This window comes from Pseudophryne corroboree, chromosome 1 (assembly GCF_028390025.1).
Source record: "Pseudophryne corroboree isolate aPseCor3 chromosome 1, aPseCor3.hap2, whole genome shotgun sequence".
Taxonomy (NCBI): domain Eukaryota; kingdom Metazoa; phylum Chordata; class Amphibia; order Anura; family Myobatrachidae; genus Pseudophryne; species Pseudophryne corroboree.
The window spans coordinates 1,174,256,480-1,174,284,084 of record NC_086444.1 but is presented as its reverse complement, the minus strand read 5'-3'; the positions used below and the strand labels follow the sequence as shown (position 1 = coordinate 1,174,284,084).

General features: G+C 44.3%; 1 protein-coding gene across 1 annotated transcript; it reads right to left on the bottom strand.

Moving 5' to 3' along the window:
• Positions 1-4,245: 4,245 nt before the first annotated feature.
• LOC135050885 (uncharacterized) lies at positions 4,246-27,280 on the bottom strand. Its single transcript, XM_063957154.1, has 8 exons — positions 27,179-27,280; positions 26,262-26,506; positions 19,893-19,960; positions 19,660-19,731; positions 19,331-19,402; positions 19,177-19,239; positions 18,241-18,294; positions 4,246-4,422 (listed from the first exon to the last, which is right to left on the bottom strand). The coding sequence occupies exons 1-8, from the start codon at positions 27,278-27,280 to the stop codon at positions 4,349-4,351; spliced, it is 750 nt and encodes a 249-aa protein (XP_063813224.1). The 3' UTR covers positions 4,246-4,348.
• Between the last annotated feature and the right edge of the window lie 325 nt (positions 27,281-27,605).

The window sequence follows — 27,605 nt, the reverse complement described above, 5'->3', positions numbered from 1 at the left end:
GCAGGAACACCATCATCTCTGCCATTACCTTGGTAAATATTCTCGGTGCCGTGGAGAGACCAAACGGCAACGTCTGGAATTGGTAATGACAATCCTGTACCACAAATCTGAGGTACACCTGATGAGGTGGATAAATGGGGACATGAAGGTATGCATCCTTTATGTCCAGAGACACCATAAAATCCCCCCTTCCAGGCTTGCGATGACCGCTCTGAGTGATTCCATCTTGAACTTGAACCTTTTCAGGTATATGTTCAGGGATTTTAAATTCAATATTGGTCTGACCGAACCGTCCGGTTTCGGGACCACAAACATGGTCGAATAGTAACCCCTTCCCTGTTGAAGGAGGGGAAATTTTACCACCACCTGCTGAAGATACAATTTGTGAATTGCAGCTAACACTATTTCCCTCTCAAAGGGGGAAGCTGGCAGGGCCGATTTGAGGTAACGGTGAGGGGGCATCTCTTCGAATTCCAGCTTGTATCCCTGAGACACAATCTCTATAGCCCAGTGATCCACCTGGGAGTGAACCCACTTGTGGCTGAAATTTTGGAGACGCGCCCCCACCGGGCCTAGCTCCGCCTGTGTAGCCCCTGCGTCATGCGGTAGATTCAGTGGATGCCGGGGAGGACTTCTGTTCCTGGGAACTAGCTGTATTGTGCAGCTTCTTTCCTCTACCCCTGCCTCTGGCAAGAACGGACGCACCTCGAACTTTGCCTTTTTGTGATCGAAAGGACTGCATTTGGTAATACGGTGCTTTCTTAGGTTGTGAGGGAACATATGGCAAAAAATTTGACTTTCCAGCCGTAGCTGTGGAGACCAGGTCCGAGAGACCGTCCCCAAACAATTCCTCACCCTTGTAAGGTAAAACCTCCATGTGCCTTTTTGAGTCGGCATCGCCTGTCCATTGCCGAGTCCACAGGACCCTTCTGGCAGAAATAGACATTGCATTTATTCTAGAGCCCAGTAGGCTAATGTCTCTTTGCGCATCTCTCATATATAGGACAGCGTCTTTTATATGCCCCAGGGTTAATATAGAATCCTTGTCCAAGGTATCAAGTTCCTCAGATAAGGTATCTGTCCATGCTGCTACAGCACTACACATCCAGGCCGACGCAATTGCCGGCCTTAGTAAGGTACCTGAATGTGTATAAATGGACTTCAGGATACCCTCCTGCTTTCTATCCTCAGCATCTTTTAGGGTGGCCGTATCCTGTGACGGCAGGGCTACCCTCTTGGATAAGCGTGTTAAAGCTTCGTCTACCCTAGGGGAGGATTCCCAGCGTAACCTGACCGTTGGCGGGAAAGGATACGCCATAAGCATCCGTTTGGAAATCTGCAGTTTTCTATCTGGAGATTCCCAAGCCTTTTCACATAACTCATTTAACTCATGTGACGGGGGAAAGGTCACCTCCTGCCTTTTTTCCCCATACATATAAACCTTCTTGTCAGGGACTGGGGTTTCCTCTGTGAAGTGCAACACATCTTTCATTGCTATAATCATGTAACGGATGGCTTTAGCCATTTTAGGCTGTAACTTTGCATCATCGCCATCGACACTGGAGTCAGAATCCGTGTCGATATCTGTGTCAACAATTTGGGATAGTGGGCGCTTCTGAGACCCTGACGGCCTCTGCGACATAGGATCAGGCATGGGCTGAGACCCCGGCTGTCCCAAGGCTTCAGCTTTATCCAACCTTTTATGCAAGGAAGTAACATTATCATTTAAAACCTTCCACATATCCATCCAATCGGGTGTCGGCACCGGCGGCGGCGACCCCACATTCATTTGTTCCCGCTCTGTTTCCACATACCCTTCCTCGTCAAACATGCCGACACAAGCGTACCGACACCACACACACAGGGGACGCTCTATTTGAAGACAGTTCCCCCACAAGGCCTTTTGGAGAGACAGAGAGAGAGTATGCCAGCACACACCCCAGCGCTATATGTCCCAGGACTCACACAGTAACTTAGTGTTAACCCAGTAGCTGCTGTATATACTGTTTTTGCGCCAAATTTATGTGCCCCCCCTCTCTTTAACCCTCTTCTACCGTGATTCTGCAGGGGAGAGCCTGGGGAGCTTCCTCTCAGCGAAGCTGTGGAGAGAAAATGGCGCTGGTGAGTGCTGAGGAAGAAGCCCCGCCCCCTCAGCGGCGGGCTTCTGTCTCACGTTTCTGTGTAAAAATATGGCGGGGGCCAATGCATACATACAGTGCCCAACTGTATATATGCCCACTTTTGCCAAGAGGTCTCTAATTGCTGCCCAGGGCGCCCCCTGCGCCCTGCACCCTATAGTGACCGGAGTATGTGGGTTAGTGTGGGAGCAATGGCGCACAGCTGCAGTGCTGTGCGCTACCTCATATGAAGACTGGAGTCTTCTGCCACCAATTTCGAAGTCTTCTTGCTTCTGTCACCGGCTTCTGTCTTCCGGCTCTGCGAGGGGGACGGCGGCGCGGCTCCGGGATCGGGGGACCAAGGGTGCGATCCTGTGTACGATCCCTCTGGAGCTAATGGTGTCCAGTAGCCTAAGAAGCAGGACCTATCTTCAGTGAGTAGGGCTGCTTCTCTCCCCTTAGTCCCACGTAGCAGAGAGTCTGTTGCCAGCAGATCTCTGTGAAAATAAAAAAACCTAACAAAATACTTTCTTTTTAGCAAGCTCAGGAGAGCTCACTAAGTAGCACCCAGCTCGTCCGGGCACAGATTCAAACTGAGGTCTGGAGGAGGGACATAGAGGGAGGAGCCAGAGCACACCAGTATCCAAATTCTTTCTTAAAGTGCCCTGTCTCCTGCGGAGCCCGTCTATTCCCCATGGTCCTTACGGAGTCCCCAGCATCCACTAGGACGTTAGAGAAAGACTAGCTGAATGGATAGTGTGACTAGAAGTCTGCAATAAAAGACAGGATGCAAACTCAGGAGCTGGACTGTGGCTGGAATTTAGTTTCAGATGATTCAGAGACACTGAAGTTTGCTGCAGACTTGTGACTAAAAACATGACTAGAGTAGATGTACTCAGAGTCAGAGCTGGCAGGATATAATCACAGAGACTTGGTAGGAGCCTGGACTTGGATCAGGTACGAGAGTAACTGGAGGGCCATGGCAAGACAATTTACATGGAGCAGGTATGGACACAGGATGGCAGGTACAGGACAGGATCCAACAGCGCACAGGTGTAGGATTAGCAGGGACAACACACAGAGGACTGAGGCAGGATACGGGAATGCAGGAACACAGAGGCAGGGAACCAAGCATCAGCAACAGATAGACTGGGAACTGTACAGTGTACAGTGACCATGTGATGAGCTCACTAGGTGCAGGAACTAGGAAATCTCATTGGCAGGGCAGAACTGAACAGGATCCCTAATGAAAGTGAGCCAGACCAATCACAAGAGTAATCAGGCTGCAGTCAGGTAACAAGGCATTCCAAATAGGTGTGCTGCTGCATGAGGAAGTTGTTTTTTAAAGAAATAAATGTTTTGTCTTGTCAGCTCTGAAGAGAGCAGGGACAGATCAGAGACTGAGGCAGTGCCATGCGATGGCCAGCTGCACTCTACTCCACCTCCTGCATTTTCTCACAATAAGGTAAGGAAAGTGCATCCAAAAATAAATATTTGGATAATGTTTCTCATAGAGATGCCTGCTCAGGAAAAAATCCCACTTCCTGGTATTGCACATACCTGGAAGAACTGCATGGTGCATAACAAACAACCACCTCCTGCCCACAGATGGAACAGATATTCTACCTCTGATCAGCAGCACTCACTGACCAGTTCCCACAATTGGTCCAGCATACAATGTACTGTACCTCACTCTCACAAGGACAGATGTAGCCACACTCATTGAGCCTGAATCCTGCCATATTTGCAGCAAGCCAGGCATGGCAAGTGTGCTCGTGACTTGAATGTGCATGTGCATCTAAGTAAGTGTGCTTTAGGAATGCATGGGTGCCATACGAAGCTACAGCTCAGTGTACTAAGGCACACACATGCCTAGTAGTGAAGCATGTGCCCTTGCTGCAGGCTGGATGAGCGTGACTACATCTGTATAGCAAATCTGACTTTCCCTCTGTGGATTGGGAATCTGAGGAGGTCAGTAGGATGTCTGCATCCTCTAAAAGAGGCAAGTATAGTGATCTGTAGATGGCCACAGTGGCATTGGCAGGTAGAACGCCACCAAATAAATCATACACCTCTTATTGAGTACTAGATGAATGCTCAGAGTTTACCAGTTTGCACAATTAGCATTCAGCACTGCTGTCCTAAAAGATGATGAGATGTTTCTACATAATTATACCGGTATACCAGATATCCCTGACCTCTTTGCCGCAGAGGTTGATATGGAAGTTAGATCACTCATTAGCGATAGGACCCAAAGTGACATTATAGGTAAGCTTCTCCGAAAAATCCCTCCCTCTTATTTGACCTAGACAAGAATGAAAAAGATGAAAAGTTTAGTGGTATCTTAGACTACTTAGTGACCTCCAAAAATGCTCTATGTAAAGCCGTAAGCAGAGACACTTTAATGATCGGCCAAACCTTTGATTTTATATCAAACACATGCAGAACCCGCTGGTTTGCAGGGGCATGTTTAACTAACCTAGCCCCTAGGTCTGTATATGTCCATGTAATATGTTCATCAATGAGGTTAAGATTTGTTATAAAGCTTAAAAATGCATTTCAGATGTTAGAGGCCCCCAATCCTCAAGAACGCCCTTTTCCCAAAAGGGTCGAGCTGTGACAGCCAGGTGTCTGACCTGAGTCCACAGAAGCACCACTAAAGTCTCAAGAGGAGGCTCCTACAGAACATAGATCACAAGAGGTGGAGTGTCCTCCATCAGTAACCCCTCCAAGAGAGATAGAAGTTACAGTAAGTCATTTTCAGGTAAATTCCCACCTTGGCCTCTCTCAAGCAATTTCAGTTGGAGGCAAATTACCACAGACTGGTGGATTTTAAATATTATAGAAATTGGGTTAGGCCTACCTCTTATTAATTTTCCATACCAGAGGTTTCCCACCTCAAAAAATTGCAGTCGTCTACTGGACGTATTGTCCCTAGCACTATCCCATGGCAAGATAGAATTAGCAGACAAAACCAATAAAGGTTGGGCCAGTCATATCTTCCCAACTCTGCCCAGTTGAAAAGCAGGATGGCTCCTACAGGCCCGTTTTGAATGCAAAGCCCTACATCTGTTACTAAAAAAGGCGAACATTCAGAATGGAAGGTTTACTGGAGGTCCCCTTCAGTAAACAAAGAGGGACAGTGTGTCCTCTTATTGGAATAATAGAAGTTGTATAAGTCCACAAAGAGGCTTTTTATTCAAGACAGGTCTATCGGAATTACAAAAGGTTTCTGATATTCTTCAGGAGACACACTCTTTACCAGTAAATGATTATAGTCTTTGGACTCTTCAAAGCCCCATACACATTTACCCATCTTAGAAAAGTGGTGGTGACTCACCTTTGTCATAAGGAATCTGTTGCCTCATCTATCTGGATGTTTTCCTAGAATGAGATGTTACTCTCACAATAGGATCTTATTATACCCTTCCTTCTCTGCCTATGTTTCCATGAACCACCCCAAATCTTTCATAGTGCCATGCCAGACATTAGTCTTTCTGGGGTTCCTAATAGACTCCATTTCAGTTTTGATAGTGGTGACACCAAAACAATGGACAAATGCACAGACACTTGTTGATCATTCTCCCTGCCGCAAGCTCTCAATGAGAGCCTTGGCCAACTTTATATTGAAAATGAGACTCCAGGGTCTGGTGTTTTGTCATATTCATCTTTTATGCAGGCATTCTCAGGGGACCTTCCTCAGACAAGGTCTCTCTTTGTCCGAAAATCTATTGTATCTGTATCTATTCATTCAACATAATATTACCAAAAATGGAGTGTCAGGGTAAGTGTTTTACACTTGCCCAGCAGACTTCTAGCCTTCTGCAATAGTGACCTTTACCTATAGCAGCCACCTTTCCCAGGTGAATTAGGTCCTACCAGTACTCAGAAGCCCCCAGGTCTTATAGAAGGACAAGGCAACTATAGGATGCTGAGCAGGGGCAAAAATAGAAACTAGAGAGAAGCTCACTGAATGATAAGTAGTACAGCTAATACTGGATAAAGCTGCACTATGCACAAATAATGAATAATAAATAAAAATTGTAATGTATGCAAAAATGCACAATGTGGTATAAGCAACTAAATATATATATGAAAGCCACAATGCACAGGGTAATATATGTAAGCAACTGAATATCAATTGATTATATATGCAACAATGCACAGAGTGGTATAAGCAACTAAATATAATCTGTATATGAAGTCAACAATGCACAGGATGAAATAATTAATCAAATACAAGAGGTAACTCAGACTCATAAAATAACTAATGTAAAATTCCAGGACTTAGCTTAAACTGTCTGATGTGTATTCTGAAGAAGCATGGAAACTGGTTCCGGAACAGTACACCCAGAAGGGGAGCATAGATCCAGAGACACTGAGACTGAGACCAGCTTCAGAGCAGAATTTCACTGTGTGCAGCAATAGCAAGCTTGGCAACTGGAGCAGACAGCAATAACTGCACAGACTCAATTCACAACCACAGGACGAGGACCGGGATCAGATACAGACAGGAACAGTAACCTATAACCAGCATAAGGTAAAGGGAAAGCTGGGTAATAAAGGGAGACACTCCCAATCAGAACAGCCAGAAAAACAAAGCCTCCTGATGAGTAGATACAATGCAGCTGGACAGCTAGACACACAGAGGCAAACTACTAATTATACAGCAGCTGAGGCTGAACACAGGGATACATGCAGGAATCTACAGTAGCTGCTGGAGTGTAATAACACAGATGCGCCGCTAGCGGCTTATAACATAGGGTTATTTTAGTAGATAGAATAGTAATGCCAGATATCATTGAGTCTTTATAACCATGGATTAGATATTATGTCTCTAATTCTATTGAGTGCCACTGTTGGACTCACAACTGTATCTATTAAATTATTTGTTGGCCATATACTAAGAGACATGTGTATACCAATTTTGTTTGTCATTTATAGTAACATTGTATCTGTCAGCGTCCGGGGTCTTACCGGAACGCTGGGGCCGCGGGGCGGGCTTCACAGGCGGCCGGGCAGCGGCGGTGGAGGGCTGCGGCACTGGGTTCAAGGGTACAGGCAGCGGTAATGGCGTTGAGGGGGTTCGCTCGTGGCGGCGGGATGTCGCTGCAGCAGCTCGCTCTCGCTAAGCCGTTGCCTAGGAGACCAGGGGCAGTGAGCAGCATGTTGTCAGAAAAGGTCTGCATTACTGGGCGCCACCATGTTGGAGACCAAGTTTCTGACATAATTCCTGTTCCTAGTTTTCCAGCCAATCCAGGGAAACTTCTTCCTATAAAAGGGGGCTGGTTTAGGACAGGGATGCCAGTGCTTCAAGTTACAACCCTGTTGTAGGTGTTTTAGCCTGTGCTCCCAGGATTCCTGCTGTATTCTGGTACTTCTAACCCTGCTTTGCCAGTTCTCAGTTGCTGCTGCAGTTTTCCCGTTCCTAGCCTGCTGCTGCCCGTGGAGACGCTCTTGGAAAACCCGGTTCAGTAAGACCCTTTGGGCACGGATGACCCCGGGTCTCTTGCCTCGTCCTCCAAGCCACAGTCCGCAGATTCTTGCTTCCAGCCAAGTCCTCGAACCACCATTTACAGTCCTCAGCTCGTTATCTCCAGCTTCATCTTTCAAGCCACAGTCTACAGTTCTCAGTCTCCAGTCACGACCCAAACTACCGTCCACAGTTCTCAGCTCCTCTACCTCAGTTTCATCTCATAAGTCGCAGTCCACGGTTCTTGTCTTCAGCCTCGTTTTACTCTCACCCACAGTTCCACAGTTCTTTGTCTACGACCACGTTCTCAAGTCACCGTTCATCAACCTCAGTTTTCTACCTCTGCTCTGTACATAATAAATACTTTCCATTGACTCTCAAACTCCGCCTACATCCTTCATTGCTCTGTATCCCATGCAAAGGAACTATATCCAACCCCCTCATTTTGTTCTTCCCCAGCCTGCTACCTCCTTGGGCAAGTCTCAACTGCCGGATCCCCAAACTTTGCTAGACGTGACAGTAAGCACTGGCCCAATGGATTTGACGGGTGATCAGGCCTCAGGAGGAGATTCAACCGCAGATATCTGGTCTCGCTTAAGTAAGCAGGAGGCCACACAATCTCAAATTGTGCAGTTCATGCACAGTATGTTTGAACGTCTCGATTCTCTCTGTGTTGCCATGACGGCTCCTCAAGTTCCTACAGCTGCTCCCACATTAGCACCTCCGGTTCCGCTTCCTCCTGTGCCAGGCCCACTTCCACGGTTGCATTTGCCATCTCCCAGTAAATTTGATGGGAATCCAAAGCAATGCCATGGGTTTCTTAACCAGTGTGAAATCCAGTTCGAACTACAGTCAGACAGTTTCCCATCAGCACGAACCAAGGTAGCCTATATCATTTCTAAACTTACTGGGCAAGCGTTGGAATGGGCGTCACCATTGTGGGAGAGGTCGGATCCAATCCTGTCTAACTACTCGGAGTTTGTAGCCGCCTTTCGAAGAATCTTCGACGAACCGGGCAGGACTTCTGCTGCCTCATTGGAGATCCTGCACCTGCGTCGTGGCACGCGTACGGTCAGTCAGTACGTGATCCAGTTTCGTACTCTCTCCTCTGAACTGAACTGGAATGAGGAGGCTCTCATCGCAGCTTTCTGGAGCGGTCTCTCCGAGAAAATCAAAGATGGCCTTGCGACTCAGGAAGTACCTGATAAGTTGGATAAGTTAATTTCCCTATGCAATAAATTAGACTTAAGATACAGAGAACGCTGTATGGAGAAATCATGGTCAGATCGTCCCAGGCCTCGAGTCGTTCCTCCACCAACACCATCAACTCCAACTACTGAGGAATCCATGCAGATCAATAGTTCACGTCTTTGCAACGAGGAACGTCAGAGACGGCAACAAGGGAACTTATGCCTGTACTGTGGTGCATCTGATCATTTTGTTTAATCTTGTAGCCAACGTCCGGGAAACGCCTGCTCCCAGCTTGTGCCGGAGAGGTCAAGCTAGGAGAATTCTCAGAGTTACTTGCCAAGAAAGAGTCAGTCTTGTTAACCCACCTGGAGCTTCCTTCTTCCTCTCTTCTCATCCCTGCACTACTCGACTCCGGAGCCGCCGAAAGTTTTATTACATCAGCTCTGGTCAAACGATCTGGGATACAAACGGTCCGTTTGGATCGTACCATCTCAATTACTGCTGTGGATGGAAGTCATATTCCTGAGGGAATTATCACTCTTCGTACAATTCCTCTTAAGATGAAGGTTGGAGCTCTTCATTCGGAAAACATCTCTTTCCTAGTAATTCCCAAAGCCTCTCACAAACTGATCCTAGGATTTCCATGGTTAAGTAGACACAATCCCCACATAGATTGGCAAACCATGGATGTTCTTTCCTGGGGACGAAACTGCTTCCAGAACTGTTTGCCCTCTGTAAGACCTCTCTGCTCTTCTAGTCCTTCCAGCCTCCCTGCAGAATACCAGGCCTTCCCAGATGTTTTTAGTAAGCATGGGGCAGACACCTTGCCTCCGCATCGCACTTGGGATTGTCCCATTGATCTGGTACCCGGCAAGACTCCTCCCCAATGTCGAATCTACCCGCTCTCACTCCCTGAGACTCAGGCCATGTCGGAGTATATCCGGGAGAACTTGGAAAAAGGGTTCATTAGGTCATCCACCTCTCCGGCTGGGGCGGGGTTTTTCTTTGTCAAAAAGAAGGATGGGGGTCTGCGGCCCTGTATTGACTATAGAGGTCTCAATGACATTACAATTAAGAACAGATATCTATTACCTCTAATTCCAGAACTGTTCAACCGTGTTAAAGGAGCTACTGTATTCACTAAGCTGGACTTACGGGGAGCCTACAACCTTATACGTATTCGCCCAGGTGACGAATGGAAGACGGCTTTTAATACCCGCGATGGCCACTAAGAATATCTGGTTATGCCTTTCGGCCTATGTAACGCCCCAGCCGTCTTTCAAGAATTCGTTAATGAAATCTTCAGAGATCTCCTCTATGACTGCTTGGTGGTTTACTTGGATGACATCCTCATTTTTTCTAGGGATCTGAAGACCCATCGAGAACAAGTCAAAGAAGTTCTATCTCGTTTACGGAGGAATCAACTATTTTGTAAGCTCGAGAAGTGCACCTTCGAAGAACCCACAATTCCATTCCTCGGTTACAAGTCCAAGCGATTCAGGATTGGTCACTTCCAGCTTCCCTTAAGGGAGTTCAACGTTTCCTGGGGTTCGCTAACTTCTACCGAAGATTCATTCAGAATTATTCCTCTGTCATAGCCCCCATAACAGCATTAACCAGGAAAGGAGCCGAAACAGCCAAATGGTCTCCAGAGGTTTTAGAAGCATTTTCATCGTTAAAGAAGGCCTTCATGACCGCTCCTGTTCTTCGACAACCTGATCTCAGTCGTCCGTTCCTGGTGGAGGTCAATGCCTCCACGGTAGGAGTGGGAGCAGTTTTATCTCAGCTCTTCGAGGACAAGAAAGTCCATCCTTGTGCGTTCTTCTCGCGAAGATTCTCCCCCGCTGAGCAGAATTACGCTATTGGTGAACAATAATTACTAGCAATTAAGTTAGCCTTTGAGGAGTGGAGGTATTTGTTGGAGGGAGCTCAGCATCCAATCTCGGTAACCACGGATCATAAGAACCTCCTGTATCTACAGTCAGCCCGATGTCTGAATCCACGTCAAGCAAGATGGGCACTCTTCTTTACCCGTTTCAACTTTAATCTTAGTTACTGCCCAGAATCCCTCAACAAAAAGGCAGATTCATTATCTCGTTCCTTGAGTTCTGAAGAACCCTCTGACCGTTCAAAAGAACAATACATCTTAGACTCCACCTCTTTTTTAGCAACCAATACCTCTCCACTTCCTCATCCAGGAAAGATCTTCGTTGCTCCAAATCTTCGCAAGAGACTGCTTACATGGGCTCACTCCTCCTCCTTCATGGGCCATGCGGGTGGTCATAAAACGCTCAAATTCATTCAGCGCTCCTACTGGTGGCCTCATCTCAGGACTGATGTACAGGAATTCGTGGCTGCCTGTCCAAAGTGTGCTCAGCATAAAAGTCCTAAAGGTCCTCCAGCCAGGTTACTTCATCCGCTACCTGTGCCGCAAAGACCATGGACACATATTTCTATGGACTTTATTACTGATTTGCCTGTGTCTGGCGGACGGAACACCGTCTGGGTCATAGTTGATCGATTTTCTAAAATGGCACACTTTGTTCCCCTGGCCAGTCTTCCATCAGCATCCCAGCTGGCAAAATTATTCATAGCAGAGATTTTTCGTCTCCATGGATTACCGCAGGAAATCGTATCTGATAGAGGTCCCCAGTTTGTGGCCAAGTTTTGGAGATCCCTATGTTCTGCTCTTGGCGTGAAATTGAATTTTTCCTCAGGATATCATCCTCAAACGGATGGTCAAACAGAAAGAGTGAACCAGGACCTGGAGACATTTCTGCGTTTATTCATGTCCTCCTCTCAGGATGACTGGCTGGACTTCCTCCCATTTGCAGAATTTGCCCATAACCATCTTTATCACTCTGCCACAAAATCTTCTCCATTTTTCATTAATTATGGTTATCATCCGAAAGTTCCTGACTTCCAACTTCTGCCTACACTCGAGGTTTCTGCCGCAGAGTCAACACTTAGACAATTTACTGAAACCTGGAAACAAATTCACAAGGCCTTGCTCAAGACATCCAAGAAGTATAAGACCTACGCAGATCTAAAGCGAAAAGCGGTACCAAGTCTTAAAGTGGGAGATCGGGTTTGGGTTTCCATATGTAAACTAAGATTGAAGGTTCCTACTAAGAAGTTTGCTCCCAGGTTTATTGGGCAATACCCAATCGAAAGAGTTTTGAATCCTGTGGCTTACAAGGTGAAGTTACCTCCACAATTAAGAATCCCTAACGCTTTTCATATTTCTCTCTTAAAACCGTTGGTACTCAATCGATTCAGAGCTGCTCTACCTAAATCACCCAAGATCCAGTCAATACAAGGAGACGAATTTGAGATTCATAAGATCCTCGACTCCCGCAAACGATATGGTCGCCTCCAGTACCTAGTTGATTGGAAGGGATATGGACCTGAGGAAAGGTCCTGGGTATAGGCAGAGGACGTCCATGACCCAAGACTTCTTCAGATATTTCATGCCAAATTTCCAGCTAAACCTTATAGGTGTCCGGAGTCCACCCGCAAAGGGGGGGGTACTGTCAGCGACCGGGGTCTTACCAGAACGCTGGGGCCGCGGGGCGGGCTTCACGGGCGGCCGGGCAGCGGCGGTGGAGGGCTGCGGCGCTGGGTTCAAGGGTACAGGCAGCGGTAATGGCGTTGACGGGGTCCGCTCGTGGCGGTGGGACGCCGCTGCAGCAGCTCGCTCTCGCTAAGCCGTTGCCTAGGAGACCAGGGGCAGTGAGCAGCATGTTGTCAGAAAAGGTCTGCATTACTGGGCGCCGCCATGTTGGAGACCAAGTTTCTGACATAATTCCTGTTCCTAGTTTTCCAGCCAACCCAGGGAAACTTCTTCCTATAAAAGGGGGCTGGTTTAGGACAGGGATGCCAGTGCTTCAAGTTACAACCCTGTTGTAGGTGCTTTAGCCTGTGCTCCCAGGATTCCTGCTGTATTCTGGTACTTCTAACCCTGCTTTCCCAGTTCTCAGTTGCTGCTGCAGTTTTCCCGTTCCTAGCCTGCTGCTGCCCGTGGAGACGCTCTTGGAAAACCCGGTTCAGTAAGACCCTTTGGGCACGGATGACCCCGGGTCTCTTGCCTCGTCCTCCAAGCCACAGTCCGCAGATTCTTGCTTCCAGCCAAGTCCTCGAACCACCATTCACAGTCCTCAGCTCGTTATCTCCAGCTTCATCTTTCAAGCCACAGTCTACAGTTCTCAGTCTCCAGTCACGACCCAAACTACCGTCCACAGTTCTCAGCTTCTCTACCGCAGTTTCATCTCATAAGTCACAGTCCACGGTTCTTGTCTTCAGCCTCGTTTTACTCTCACCCACAGTTCCACAGTTCTTTGTCTACGACCACGTTCTCAAGTCACCGTTCATCAACCTCAGTTTGCTACCTCTGCTCTGTACATAATAAATACTTTCCATTGACTCTCAAACTCCACCTACATCCTTCATTGCTCTGTATCCCATGCAAAGGAACTATATCCAACCCCCTCATTTTGTTCTTCCCCAGCCTGCTACCTCCTTGGGCAAGTCTCAACTGCCGGATCCCCAAACTTTGCTAGACGTGACAGTACCTCCCATAGAAACAAATCAGATACTATGAGTTTTCTTTCTCCTTCTAAACTCTTAGTTCAATACAAAGGTACTTGACATACAGTAGTATAATACATTTCTTGTAGGTGTAGGATATCATTTTTCTTTATACATTTAATTTCCCATGTACTGTACCTCTCACTAAAATTGTGTCAGGTACAATAGATCTTTCAGGGTATCCCCACAAGGTGCATAATACTGTGTTTCTTCTTTTTGTTGTAAAAGATGTCCATGTATCTCTCACTAGAATGTGTCAGATACAATTGGCTTTTCACAGTAAATTTTAAGTTTGCATTATATTGGAGCACTACACAAATATTATTAGGATCCTTGCATCAGGGATAATTATTGTTCCGTTAGATAGGGATCTGGTCAGGATCCTAGCAGCCAGGATCTTGGCAATTGAAATACCGATGCAAGAATCCTGACACTGATGAAAATCAGATCCCCTAAAATAATACCTGTTTCAGCGAGCATCGGCATCCCATCAAGGAGCACCATCCTGGCATGGAATACTCACTGCCAAGATTCTGAACGAGCATGGACTGGGCCACCTGGCAGATAAGCTGCAGGGGTGGGATTGGAGGATAGGTTTATGGTGCAGAGGGAGGGTTAGAATTACACAGCGGGGAAGGGAGTGTTAGGGTTAGGATGCAGTAAGGTGGGGTTATGTTTAGGCACCCCTGGGGGTGGTTAGGGTTAGGCTGCAAGGGTAAGGGTTAGGCTTAGGTTGCAAGGAGGGAGGGTTAGGATTAGAAGGGCATTGAGGTAAGGTAAGTATACTTACCTTCTAAATTATGGGATTCTAAGTACCGGGATGCCATGGTCGTTCTTCTGACTCCTAGCATCCCGACCACCGGCATTTCCTACCCAACATGTTAGATGGATTAGCCCATCATGTATCTCTCACTAAATGTGTCAGAAATAGGAGTCCTTCAATGTGTATATATATATATATATATATATATATATATATACTGTGTATATATATATATATATATATATATATACACTGCATATATATAAATATATATATATACACAGTACCAGTCAAAAGTTTGAACACACTTTCTCTTTCATTTCAATGAGAAATTGTGTCCAATCATTTGATTGGTACTGTATATATACCATTGATCACACAAATTCAATCCTACAACCTTTGACATACATTCATGAAATATATATATATATATATATATATCTATCAATTCCACAATAATAAAATACTAGGAACGCCTTAGCCTGTAATATTCTGTTATATAGATATACTTTTTTATGAGCCATGTCAGACACATATGAGGTTTGTAGTATCCATACATACAGTATATCATATCTCTGTCCTGCCTGTATATTAGAATGGCGAGCATACTGGAATAGAAAAATACAGTCAAATTGAATGCCCCAGTGTATCACTTGGAAATTAATTATATATTTCTTACTGTGCCCTATAGAGATATTTAGCATCTTATATTGGAGATCATTCCGAGTTGATCGCTCGCTAACAGTTTTTAGCAGCCGTGCAAATGGTATTTGATAAGTGGTATGATGGATCTTACCCCTATCTTTACCTATCCGGAGTGGTGACTGAGCGTCTGTTAAGTGGAAGCCGCTTCTGTTGTACCGGCCGATGGCAGGGCTCAGGCATGCTGTGCTTCCGCTACGTCCAGCGGGCTGTGGAACGCACACTTTCAGTCTCTTCCTCCGGCTACGGGTGATGACGTGTCCGTGATGCGGCCAGGCTCGACCGTGTTTAGCGCTATCCCAATTGAAAGTTAAGTGTTCTCCAATGGCTCCAACGCGTTTCATGCGACAGCAGCGCACTTTTTCATATCCATAAGATCTGCTTATTACAAGCGCAGCATTACCCTTGTTCTATATAGCGACCTAAAGCTGCCTAATGATAGAGCCGGCCTGCCTATGATGTGATGTGAGCCAAAAGATCACTTAAGTGATTGCTATTTTTGTGCTGCAAATGTGAAGGGTATGAATCAATTTAAGAAACGCAAATGGGAATACCCAAGTATGAATTCTGCAAAGCAAACAATACTACAGAGCAAAGATTTACCTGTACTATCCTTCAGTTTTTTTGTGCGAAGATGAATGTGATGATGTGGAAATGTTAATTTAATTGACAATACAGATGAAAGTGAGTTGAAGAAAGTTCCTCGACTCCAAACAAATTTCCTCAAAAGGAACTAAACGATTTAACTTGTGACTTAAATTTATCGAAAAAGGAGTTGAGCTTTTAGCATCCACATTTCAAGAACAGCACTGTCTTGAGCTGGATGTTACTATAACGTTGTATCGAAATAGAGATTTTTTTAGGCAATCACAAGGCAGATAACTATCAGGCATTAGTCCACAACATGCTAAAATCTTTCAACAAAGTAGGTGCTAACATGAGTATTAAAGTAAATTTTTGTACAGCCATTTAGATCACTTATTGTCTAATATAGGAAATTTAATTGAAGAACAGGGTGAATGGTTCCACCAGGATATTCATGTAATGGAAAAAAGATATCTAGGAAGGTGGGATAGTCACATGATGACTGATTAGTGATGGAGTCTGCAGAGGGACTGCCCGCAACACTAACACTTATGTATGTACAGTAATTAGCCTGTATTTTTATAAAATGTTACAAATCAAATTTAATCAGAATTAAAAAAGGTATCTTTTATAACTTAATTTTTTAACATTGTTTATATCATTTTTTATAAATATTAAAGACATATGCATATCTCAAAAACTAGAGCCAATTGAAAAACAAGCATGGCATATTCATGATCAGGAGCACAAAATTAAATGAAATCGACTCTTAAATCCCTGGCAACAGATTGACTGTTTCCCATTGTAATTAGTCTCTATTCCCTTGTTTTCAGCATATCATACACAGATAGATATGTAGATTTCTCAAGCGTTTACACGTCTCAGTGTGCTTTGTGAAAATAGTCTGTTAATAAACATGAATCTTAGTTCTCACATCACACTTCTCCTTAACTGTTAAATAATCTTCACACCAGTGATATACAGATGGAGCCTCCGTTATCTTGACTGGCTGAGGCGTTAGTCTCGATCGGACATACGCAGCATACCGGGGCGCAGGTAGGCGCGCCTAGTCACAGAGAGGCATGCCCAATCTCACAGAGGCAGATAGAGCGTTTGGCGTTACCTTTACGTGTAATACCTGCGATCATCCACCAGATGTCACTTTTTACAATCACCACTGCACATGCGTGTGGTCTCCCTTAAAATACAGTACTGAAATATATAGTAAGGACTTTGCTAGTGCGTCTCATTACGCTGCATATAGTATATACAGCGTCTCATTATGCTGCATTATTTAATATAGTATATACAGTACAGACGCAAATAGTACAGCATATATGGTCCATTTACAGTACTTTAGGAATATGTGAGCATCCAAGTCTTGCAGGCAAAGCAACATAAAACCAGTAGTGTACACTGACGTAAATGGACGTGTTAGAAGTTCATTATTGCCTATTGATATTATGAATATTGTACAGTATGTTAGCGTCCTAATCCCGTAGCCATTACGGCATAATCAAAACCAATGGATTTATTCATCTGTCTGCAGCAAAGTGGTGACGTGTTCCGCTTCCTATACTCAGAGTCCCGGGTTCGATTCCTAAAGTACGACTGCATGTTAGTTTTTTCCAGACACTTTATTATTTTTTTTATTCACATAAACCAGGGCAAAGCTGCAGGAGCAGTTCTACTGTTAAGGTTCTATGCACCATACGGTACACATACAATTCTGTAGCAGGGCAGACTCAATTGAAATGGCTACCGCCTGTGACTCCTTGCCCCATGGAGGCCATCGGCTACAGAGCAAGTAGCAGCACAGATTTTGCAGGCAATGGGCCAATGCTGAAGGAGCATCACAATCCCCTAGCTAAAATACACAGGGGCGATAGGGATAAGCGAGGTCTATGCACATTATGTTACACCGGACTCGATTGCATACCGTGTTTTATAAGATCCGCTCAGGTTGGAGGAGAGGAGATTTCGCACACAGAGGCAAAAAATGGTTCTTCACAGTGAGAACAATACTGTACATGTTTGGAATTCCCTGCCTGAGAGAGTAGTAAAGGCGGACTTGGTCAATACTTTTAAGAATGGATGAGATAAATTCCTACTGTACTTACTACACTGTGTCTCCTCCTCCTCCAGCTCCATGTAAATGATGTCTGTGTTGAATATAGAACATATATATATATATTATATAATAAAAATTATATAAATATATATTATATAGCAAAAATGAAAAAATAGGAACAGAAGGACTGTCCATTGGTAGGGGATGTACAGTACTATACAGTACCTGTCTTTAAAATACCATCTGTCAGGATCCTGACATTCAGGATGCCGAGTCCGGAATCAGAGTATGATTGGAGGGTTAGGCTATTGGAGGGTGGGTAGGATGCACAATTATGAGCACCATACTACAAAATGGATATTGTGGAACTAGAAAAGGTTTAGAGGCGGGAGACCAAACTAATCAAGTGGACTGAGAAGCTGGAATACAAGGAAAGGCTTGCTAGGCTAGGCATGTTTACATTAGAAAAGAGGAGATTAAGAGGGGACATGATTAACCTTTACAAATATATACAGTAAGGGGACAATACACTGAGCTTGCGGAGGAACTGTTTTTGATAAGATCGACACAGAGGACACGTGCACATCCGCTCAGTTTGGATGAGAGGAGATTTCACACACGGAGGCGAAAAGGGTTCTTCACAGTAATGGCAATACTGTACATGTTTGGAATTCCCTGACAGATAGAGTATTAAAGGCGGACTCGTTCAATTCTTTTAAGAATAGGCTTGAGAAATTCGTACTGTACTTACTATACTGTGACTGTGGCTCCTCCTCCTCCTCCCCCGACTCCACGTAACTGATATCTGTGTTGAATATAAAAAAATATTATAAACCAAAAAAGAAATGTAAAATTTTACATTGTTATTTCCAATACTACTGTACTACAGTATTGTCCAATACTTTACAGTAGTACAGTGCTACAGGAAGTAGAGTACAGGAGGCAGAGAGACATTCTTAGTAGGAGTGTAGAATGACCGTCTGTACCTGCATTTAAAATACTGTACCAGCTTTCATGACCCCGGCATTCTGCAGCTGTCAAGAGGCCGGAATCAGAGTATGAATGGAGGGTTAGGGGGTAGTGGAGGAGGGTTTGGATACCGTACCTCAACCTGATGGGATTTCTGCAATCAGGATGAAGCTGTCGGTCAGTTGACTGCTGAAATCCTGACCACTGGTCACGCGAACCCAAGCCATTGGTACACAATTGGAAAACTCACCTCTTCAGACAAGCCTACAGTATCAAATTCCAGACCCACCCATATAACCTTCAGTGCTTCCCTGTCTAATTACACCCTCTCTGTACAGAACACATAACATCACATATTTTCTCTTTCTTTACTCTCACACCCTCCTGACCCTTTGACAACATTGCAGGATGATCATATCATACAACCCATTAAGAACATATCAATCTGGCGGACCATTATGCAATAGGTACAGTAGCATCTACTGTATCCTTGTGAATCAATGCCTACATGTATTTCCCTATAGATTATAAACTTGCGAGCAGGGCCTTCCTACCTCTACTGTATGTATGTCTGTTATTACCCAGTTTTGTTCTACAGTATTACTGTTATTCTAATTGTAAAGCGCAATAGAATATGCTGCACTATATAAGAAACTGTTAATAAATAAATGTACAATACAGTACAGTAGAGTAATGTACAGTAGATTATAATTCTTACCATTCTTGCCTGAGGGCTCCCCCATCTCCTCCTCCTCTGCCTCTGTATCAATCACGAGGCGGTCTGTGTATAAAAGATAACAAGTATTGTAACCTTAAAAAATGACAGGAATACTATAGGAAACTGGTGTGTCTGTAACAATAATAATGATTACCACTTTCGGAGCTTGCTACCTCCAGCTCCTGGGCAGGTGGGGTAGGCTTCTGGGTGGGTGGGGCACGTGCTGCTGGGGAAAAATAACATTGTAACATAAGATACTGTACAGTACAATGAAATACAGTTCAATAAATAAAGGATAAAAATAAATCATGGAGCCGGTCTCCCACCCAATTCGAGGCATCAACACCGCCATTTTCAGGGGTGTGTGGATTCCAGCACCAGGATCCTGACCGCCGTGATGCCAAGTCATGAAAGTCACAAAAGAATTTTCAGTACACAATACCATTGGGAAGCGAGGCACAAATCGGAGAGTAGTGTGCTTACCGGATGAGATGGGGCCTGGTGGCTTCTCCTCCTCCCTCTGGCCCTGTGTTGGGTGCACAGGTGGCGGTGGTACTGTGGAAAAAAAAATAACAGTACTGTAAGTGAAGCTGTCAATGTGTAACATGTACTGTACAGTATCCCGGACAGTAGTGTAACGATGACAGTCGCACCAGAATTCTCGTTACACAATATCACTGGGACGCGAAGCAGAAATCAGAGAGTAGTGTGCTTACCGGCTGTGCTGGTGCCTGGTGCCTCATCACCAACAGCCGGGCATGTGTGCTGGCAGGTGGCGGTGGTACTGTGAAAAAAAAATTAACATTACCGTAAGTGAATCTGTAGTGTATAAATTATGTACTACTGTATATAAAAGCGAATATCTGTCCTTCTGTCTTTCTAAACATTTCCACAGTTTACAAGTGAGGATTTTGAAATTTGGCATAGGAGCATATTAAAACATGGCAGATGCAACTAATACAATTAGAAATCCCTAACACCCCTAGGGGGGAGACAGCAGCACAGAGTATCTAAGCGGACAGCATAACTCCCGACTGCCTGGACCTATTTACAACATACTCGGTACACATATGACTTACAGGCTGGGAACAAACACTGTGGGGGTAAGACACCTCTAGCACCCCTAGGGGTGGGCCAACAGCACAGACTATATCATGACATGCATGATACAGTATGTCAGTGATAACAGGGCTGAATGTGACACGGACAGTGACATGATGTGAGGAGGGGAATGCAGGTAGCACAAACCCACACACTGAGAGTTATATACTGGAAGTAGCATGGTCCCCCTGCAGCACAGAGTATATCAGGATACTAGATTGCCAACAAATGTAAATGAACAAACAACTACTGTATCACTGTAATTTACCATCCTCATCCCGTAGCGAAGCACGGGTGTTCAGCTATCTACAGTACAATGCTAATTATACTGTGTTTAATACTTACATTTATTTTTGTAAACAGACAATCTTAACATCCCGGGCTGCCAGTTCTCACAGGAAGTATCCCACCCATATTGCAGTGAGTTATCTGTGCTGGTCAGGACAGGGGGGTGGCACTGTATAAATCACTATGTACACTACTGTATTTGACAATACTTACCAGCTTGGCAGCGCCTGTACCGCCTTCTCTGCCGTCATGCTCCCAGCCCTGTAAAAATATATATACAGTATAATGGCAGCATACTGTACAGCCAATGCAATTCAACATTGACAGCATCTTTATGACATCATAAACAATGGAATTGTTCATTCTAGTACCCTGCACCTAATCACTCAGGAGGGCATAGTGTACTGTACTGTCTTCAAAACTTAAGGGGCACATTTCTAAATGTGACATACAGTACACTTACAGTATTGCTACAGTACAGTAGGTCCAGGGTATTAGACAGAACACTACCTTTATAGACATTGTGACACACATTAGCATTGCCCTTATAAACATTATGACACACATCAACATGTGGCCCTCCCACCCTTTACCATCTCAGTACTGTTCATTACAGTATAAATTGATTTTATGACAGATGATGCAGCACTCACCTGAATTCATCTTATTCATGTCACGTCACAGTAGTGCAGTTTATTCATGTCACAGTACTGTCCTTGATTCACATTGTGTCATACAGTAGAGCACCTTATTCAGGTTACTATACTGTACGTCACAGTAGTGCAGTAGTATATCCACATTACGTCACAAAGTAGAGATCTGCCACAGTCATGAACCTTATAACACATTATGCAAGAGTAATGCACGTCATAACACACTAGGCCACAGTAATGTCCCTTAGAATAATTTCTGCCACAGTAACGTCCCTTAGAATACTATCTGAAACACAAATCTAACTTAGAAAAAAAAATATAGATTGACACTTTGGGAATAAAACCCAGTACTCTCAGCGTGGGAGGCAGGAGACTGCAATTACAGCTGCATGTTACACTGAATGATAATGTACGATACACTGAACAATACGCTGCAGGTACACTGCACGACACACTGCAATTACACCACATGATGCACTGCACGACACTGCACATGCACTGCACTATGTGATACAGTAGACTGCGTGATACGACAAACTGCACATTACACTGCACGATACACTGCACATTTCCCTGCAAAATATGATACAATGCATGTACTGTACACTGCACAAAACACTGCAATTACCACATATGTGTATACAGCGACACCATCTAGGTTGACACCAATTAGTTGACACCAGATATAGGTTGACATGGTGTGTCGACCTAGATGGTGTCACTTTTGACATGGAAAGTAAATGCAAAAAAAAATGGAAAAGTGTAAAAAAAAAAACAAATTGACCTTTTGATCCTGGTTAATGTTTGGGCCTTGTTTAACCATTTGTTTACCACAGGTACAGTGATGTATAGACCGGATACCTGCTGCTACAGCAGCCCATATTATACAGTACCAGTAACTACAGTAACTTAAAGTACAGCAATCTACAGTAATGTACTGTACTTACAATCCAGTATGGCCTGCAGGCGCCTTGGGGTCCTCTGGACCAGGTCACTCCACCTCCTTTGGAGTGACCTTACGGTCCTCCTTCTATTGTATTTCCGGGGGATCTCCCTACTGGCCCTCCGGTATGCCCGCATCTTTTCCACGTTGCTGGCGAGAGGTCTGTCCCGCCAGCAAACGAGGAGATGGAGCTCTCCCAGGAGATAAGGACGGTCCCTCACTGCAGCCATGACACCATCCTTAGCTGCAATGAGTGTCTCAGATGTCGCGCGTCTCAGATGTCGCGCGTCGTGCATCTCAGACGTCATGCGTTCCAGGCATTCCAGGTTGTTACTGTGTGTCAGTTTTTCTTGGTTTTGATTATACCTTTTCTTTGAACACGGTATTTTACACTGCCTCGCCCTACCCCCCACCCAAAGGTTGGCACTTCCTTCCCATTGGTGTTGGTTTATGCCTTGGGGTCTCGGACGCTCATACTTGCATTTCAAAAGCACAGTATTTTCCACCGCCTCCAGCTAGCCCATCGCCCTTCCCCCCTTGGAGCCTGCACAGGTCATGCAGTAGAAAGGGAGGGAGTTCAGGTCATGTGCAATACACAAATGCCGAAGATCTACACTACTGTGTTGCTCAGTTAGTTGCGTCAGAATACACTAATTTATACTCATTACCGCAGTGTATGTGCATTTAGCATAAAGAATCGCTCCTGCAGATTTACTCTGATTTATGTGAAACCTGTGTGCACCCTTACATTGAATGTCCTAAACAGAAAAAATAATAATATGTAAATGAATGTCACGGGAACACATTAAAAAAAATGGCACTTTAGGACTCGAACCATGGACCCTCAGCGTGGGAGGTGGGAGCCTTCATCACTAGCCCACGACGCCTCATGAGAGATTCACAATTTCATGTGTAAAAGTACTGCAAAGAGCGACCCCTTCCCATTGGTGTTGGTTTATGCCTTAGGGGACTTGGATGCTCATACTTGCACTTCAAAAACATGGTGTTTATTCATTGTACATACTTCCTTTTACACAATTAGTTGCGTCTGCATACACAATCTTGCGTCTGCATACACTAGTGTTTTAACATGTTTGTTTGTGTTTGTATAAACTGTTTATTTATTTTGAGAATTCTCACCGTCTGACCATTGGTCAACATCTATTAACATTACAGTCATCACTGACCATTTGCCATGGCGGTAGATCAATCCGCCGCTATACGATCTAAAATACTGGCTTAGTGGAGCATTAACTACCCAGTGGTGGAGATGTATAATGCATGATGAGTATCTAGTATCGCCTTAACGCGCCTGTCCGTGATTTAACTCAGCAAGCTAAGCTATTGCCTTAGCGTGACTAAACGTTCCTTCTAGGCGCAAAAACAGTTAAGATAACGGAGGACCCATCTGTATCCTTTTTGTAGTTTGGTGCCTAAAATTGTATACAGTATTCAAGATGTGGCCTCACCAGTGATTTATATAATGGGAGTATAACACTGTCGTCCCTTGCATCAATTCCTCGTTTTATGCATGCTAATATCTTATTAGGCTTCTTTGTTGCAATCCTTCTTTGGGTACTGCTGCTTAGTTTGCTATCTATGTAAAAACCTAAGTCTTCTTCCAGTACAGAATCCCCTAATATTACCCCATTTAGTATGTAGGTGTTATTTTTGTTCTTGCTACCACAGTGTACTTGCTGCCTTACACTTGTCTGTATTAAAGCTCATTCTCCATTTGGCTGCCCATGCTTCTAGTTTTACTAAGTCTTTCTAAAGAGACTTAGCATCCCCCTCCGTATTTATAACCATACACTATTTGGTATTGTCTGCAAAATTTGACACCATGCTCTCTAGAACTATTGGGGGTCATTCCGAGTTGATCGCTCGCTAGCAGTTTTTAGCAGCCATGCAAATGCCTTTTTGCCGCCCACTGGGGAGTGTATTTTTGCAGACGTGAGAACGATTGTGCAGCAGAACACCTGCAAAATCTTTTTGTGCAAAACAAGACCAGCCCTGTAGTTACTCTTCGTGTGTGTTGATTCTAAAGATGGAGGGACGGCTTTTGACGTCACACACCCACCCAGCATTCACCCAGCCACGCCTGCGTTTTCCAGACACGCCTGCATTTTTCTAAGCACTCCCTGAAAATGGTCAGTTGCCACTCAGAAACGCCCACTTCATGTCAATCTTCATGCGTTCGGCCATGCGACTGGAATCTTCGTTAGACCCTGTGCAAACCCACGATGCTCATTGTACCCGTACAATGCGCCTGCGCATTGCTGTGCATACACATGTGCAGAAATGCTGATTTTTAGCCTGATCGCTGAGCTGCGAACAACGGCAGCTAGCGATCAACTCGGAATGACCCCCATTGTTAGGTAATTAATGAAAATGTTGAACACTAGTGGTCCAATTACAGACCCTTGTGGCACTCCACTTAGCACTTCAGTTCAATTTGAAAATGATCCATTAACCACAATGCACTGCTACCTATTATTTAACCAATTTCTGACCCAAGTGCATATTTTGCTCCCTAGCCCTATTTCTTGTAGCTAATAGATAAGTCGCATGTTTGGTGCTGTATAGAAAGTTTTGGCAAAGTCTAAAAAGATTACATCCACTTACTCTGATCCAGGTTCGCACTTACTGTTTCATAAAAGCCAAGTTGGTTTGACATGATCTGTCCTTCACAAATCCATTTTGATTCCTTTTAATGACCTTATTGGCTTCAAGGAACTTCTGAATACTATCCCTTAGAATACCTTCCAATACTTTCCCCACTATAGATGTACGACTAACTGGTCTAGAATTACCCGGTTCAGCTTTACTTCCCTTTTTTAATGTTGGCACTACTTCCGCTGTACGTCAGTCTTTGGAAACCATACCTGATATAACTGAATCTTTAAAGATCAAAAATAGCGGTCTTGCAAGTTCAGAGTGAAGCTCCATAAGAACCCTTGGGTGAATTCTATTGGGACCCGGTGACTTATTAATCTTTAAATTCTTTAATCGGTCACAGACTACCTCCTCACTTAAATAAGCACTTAGCAGTAGGACATTATCTTTGTTGAGATTGTGTGTTAGTCCCTGCATTTTGTCCTCTCTTGTAGATACCGTTGAAAAAATTTAATTTAGTTTGTCCGCTATGTCATTATCATTTTTTATTAAGACTCTCAACTTATCTTTTAAAGGGCCTATACTCTCCTTCTTTAATCTCTTGCTGTATTTAAAGAATTTTTTGGGATTCGGTTTGCTTTCCTTTGCTACTAGTTTTTCAGTTTCTACTTTAGCCACTCATTTCTTTTTTGCATATTTTGTTACAGTCCATATAGTGCTGAAATAACTCTGCATTCCCGTCAGACTTTTTTTTTGAGTGCTCGCCTTTTCTTGCTCATTAGTTCCTTTATCTTTTTGTTAAGCCACATTGGTTTGGGATTTTTATTCCTTTTTTTGCTGCTCATGGGAATATATTTGCGAGTATTTTTAAATAGCAGTGATTTTAATACATTCTATTTCTCCATAGTATTTTTACCTTGAAACAAAATTTCCCATTCAATGTCCCTTAAAGCTTCCCTCATCATGTCAATGTTGGTTTTGCTAAAGTTTAGAGTCCTAGTTGAGCCAGTATAGGACTGCTTATGAAAACTGATATTGAATGTGACCATATTGTGGTCGTTGTTTCCTATGGGCTCCCCAACTATAATATTTTATACCAATTCCCCATTGTTTGTTAATACCAGGTCTAAGATTGCATTGTACCTAGTTGTTTCCTTGATTAATTGAACTAAGTAGTTATCATTTAGTGTGTTTAAAAACATATTACCCCTAGCAGTATCACATGAATCGTTTTTCCAATTTATCTCTGGATAGTTAAAATCTCCCATCACTACTTTGTCTCCTACTCTTACTGCTCGTTCAATTTACATCAGTAACAATTCCTCATCAGGCACATTAATACCAGGCAGCCTGTAGCATAACCCCAATACTAACTTTTTTATTTCTTTACCCCCGCATGCAATTTCTACCCATAACGTCTCAACAGTATTTACAGTCCCAACTTGAATATCTTCCCATATATCAGGTTTAAAAAACGGCTTTACCTAAAGACATACACCTCCACCCGTTTATTTAATCTGTCTCTCCTGAACAGTGTATAACCCTCTAGATTGTCTGTCCAATCATGATATTCGTCCCACCAAGTTTCAGTAATGCCTATAATATCATACTGTTTGCTTGTTGCAAGGATTTCTAGTTTGTCCTTTGTACCTGTAAGGCTTCTAGCGTTTACATACATACAATTAAGATAAGTATTTCCCCTTGTGCTAGAGACATCATTCTCTTTATGCTACAACGATGACCCATAATTGTTATTAGTAAGTGTTTTGGTATAACAATTTTTAATACTTATGTTAATACCCTTGCCAGCTGCTCTTTCCCTCCCCCCTACTGCTCCTCTATTTTGTTCACTACCGCCATCCCCACTATTCTCACTGCATGACCCATAGTTTCTAGCTAAACCCTCCCCCCAGGCACCTAGTTTAAAATCTCCTCCAACCTTCTAACTATCCTTCCCCCTAGCACCACTGCCCCCTCCTTATTCAGGTGCAATCCATCATGACAAAAAAGATGGCGCCTGACTGAGAAGTCCGCCCAGTGTTCCAGGAACACAAACCCCTCTTTCCTGCACCAATCCCTAAGCCACACATTTACCTCCCTAATCTCCCTCTGCCTCCCTGGACTAGCGCGTGGCATGGGTAATATTTTGGAGAATATAACCTTAGATGTCCTTGCCTTAAGTTTCTTGTCCCTATAGACTTTCTTAAGGACATCCCACCTTCCACTAACTTTGTCAGTGGTGCCAACATGCACCAAGATCGCCGGGTCATTCCCAACCCCTCCCAACAATTTATCTACCCGGTCCACGATGTGCCACACCCAAGCATCTGGGAGACAACAGACTGTATGGCGATCACGGTCCCGGTAGCAGATTGCCCTACGTGATGATAGAATCCCCTACCACCACAATATGACTAGGAACCTCATTATCTTCTATCCCAACTGCCCTAGAGGGACCGCTCCTCTGGTTGCTAGAGGGAACAATCTCCTCCAGCATTGTCATTTCTTCACTATTTCTTCACTACCATCCACCGAATCCTCTTCCAATCGGGCAAATTTGTTGGGGTTTGGTAGTTCAGAAATGTCGAGCCTCCCCCTCTTTTTCTTCCATCTAACTGTGACCAAGCTAGCTGCCTGGTCATCCTCATCTACCGGTGACCCCTCCCGCAACTCCTGCACCATTCTCTCTAAGCCTTGCTCGAGATTGTGAATCTCTCTCAGCCATGTAACAGTTTGCTCTGGATCAGTTACCTGGGCTTCCAGGACAACCGTTCGTACACACCTCGTGCAGATGTAATCACACTGGGATTGTTGCTCCAGGTGTGCGT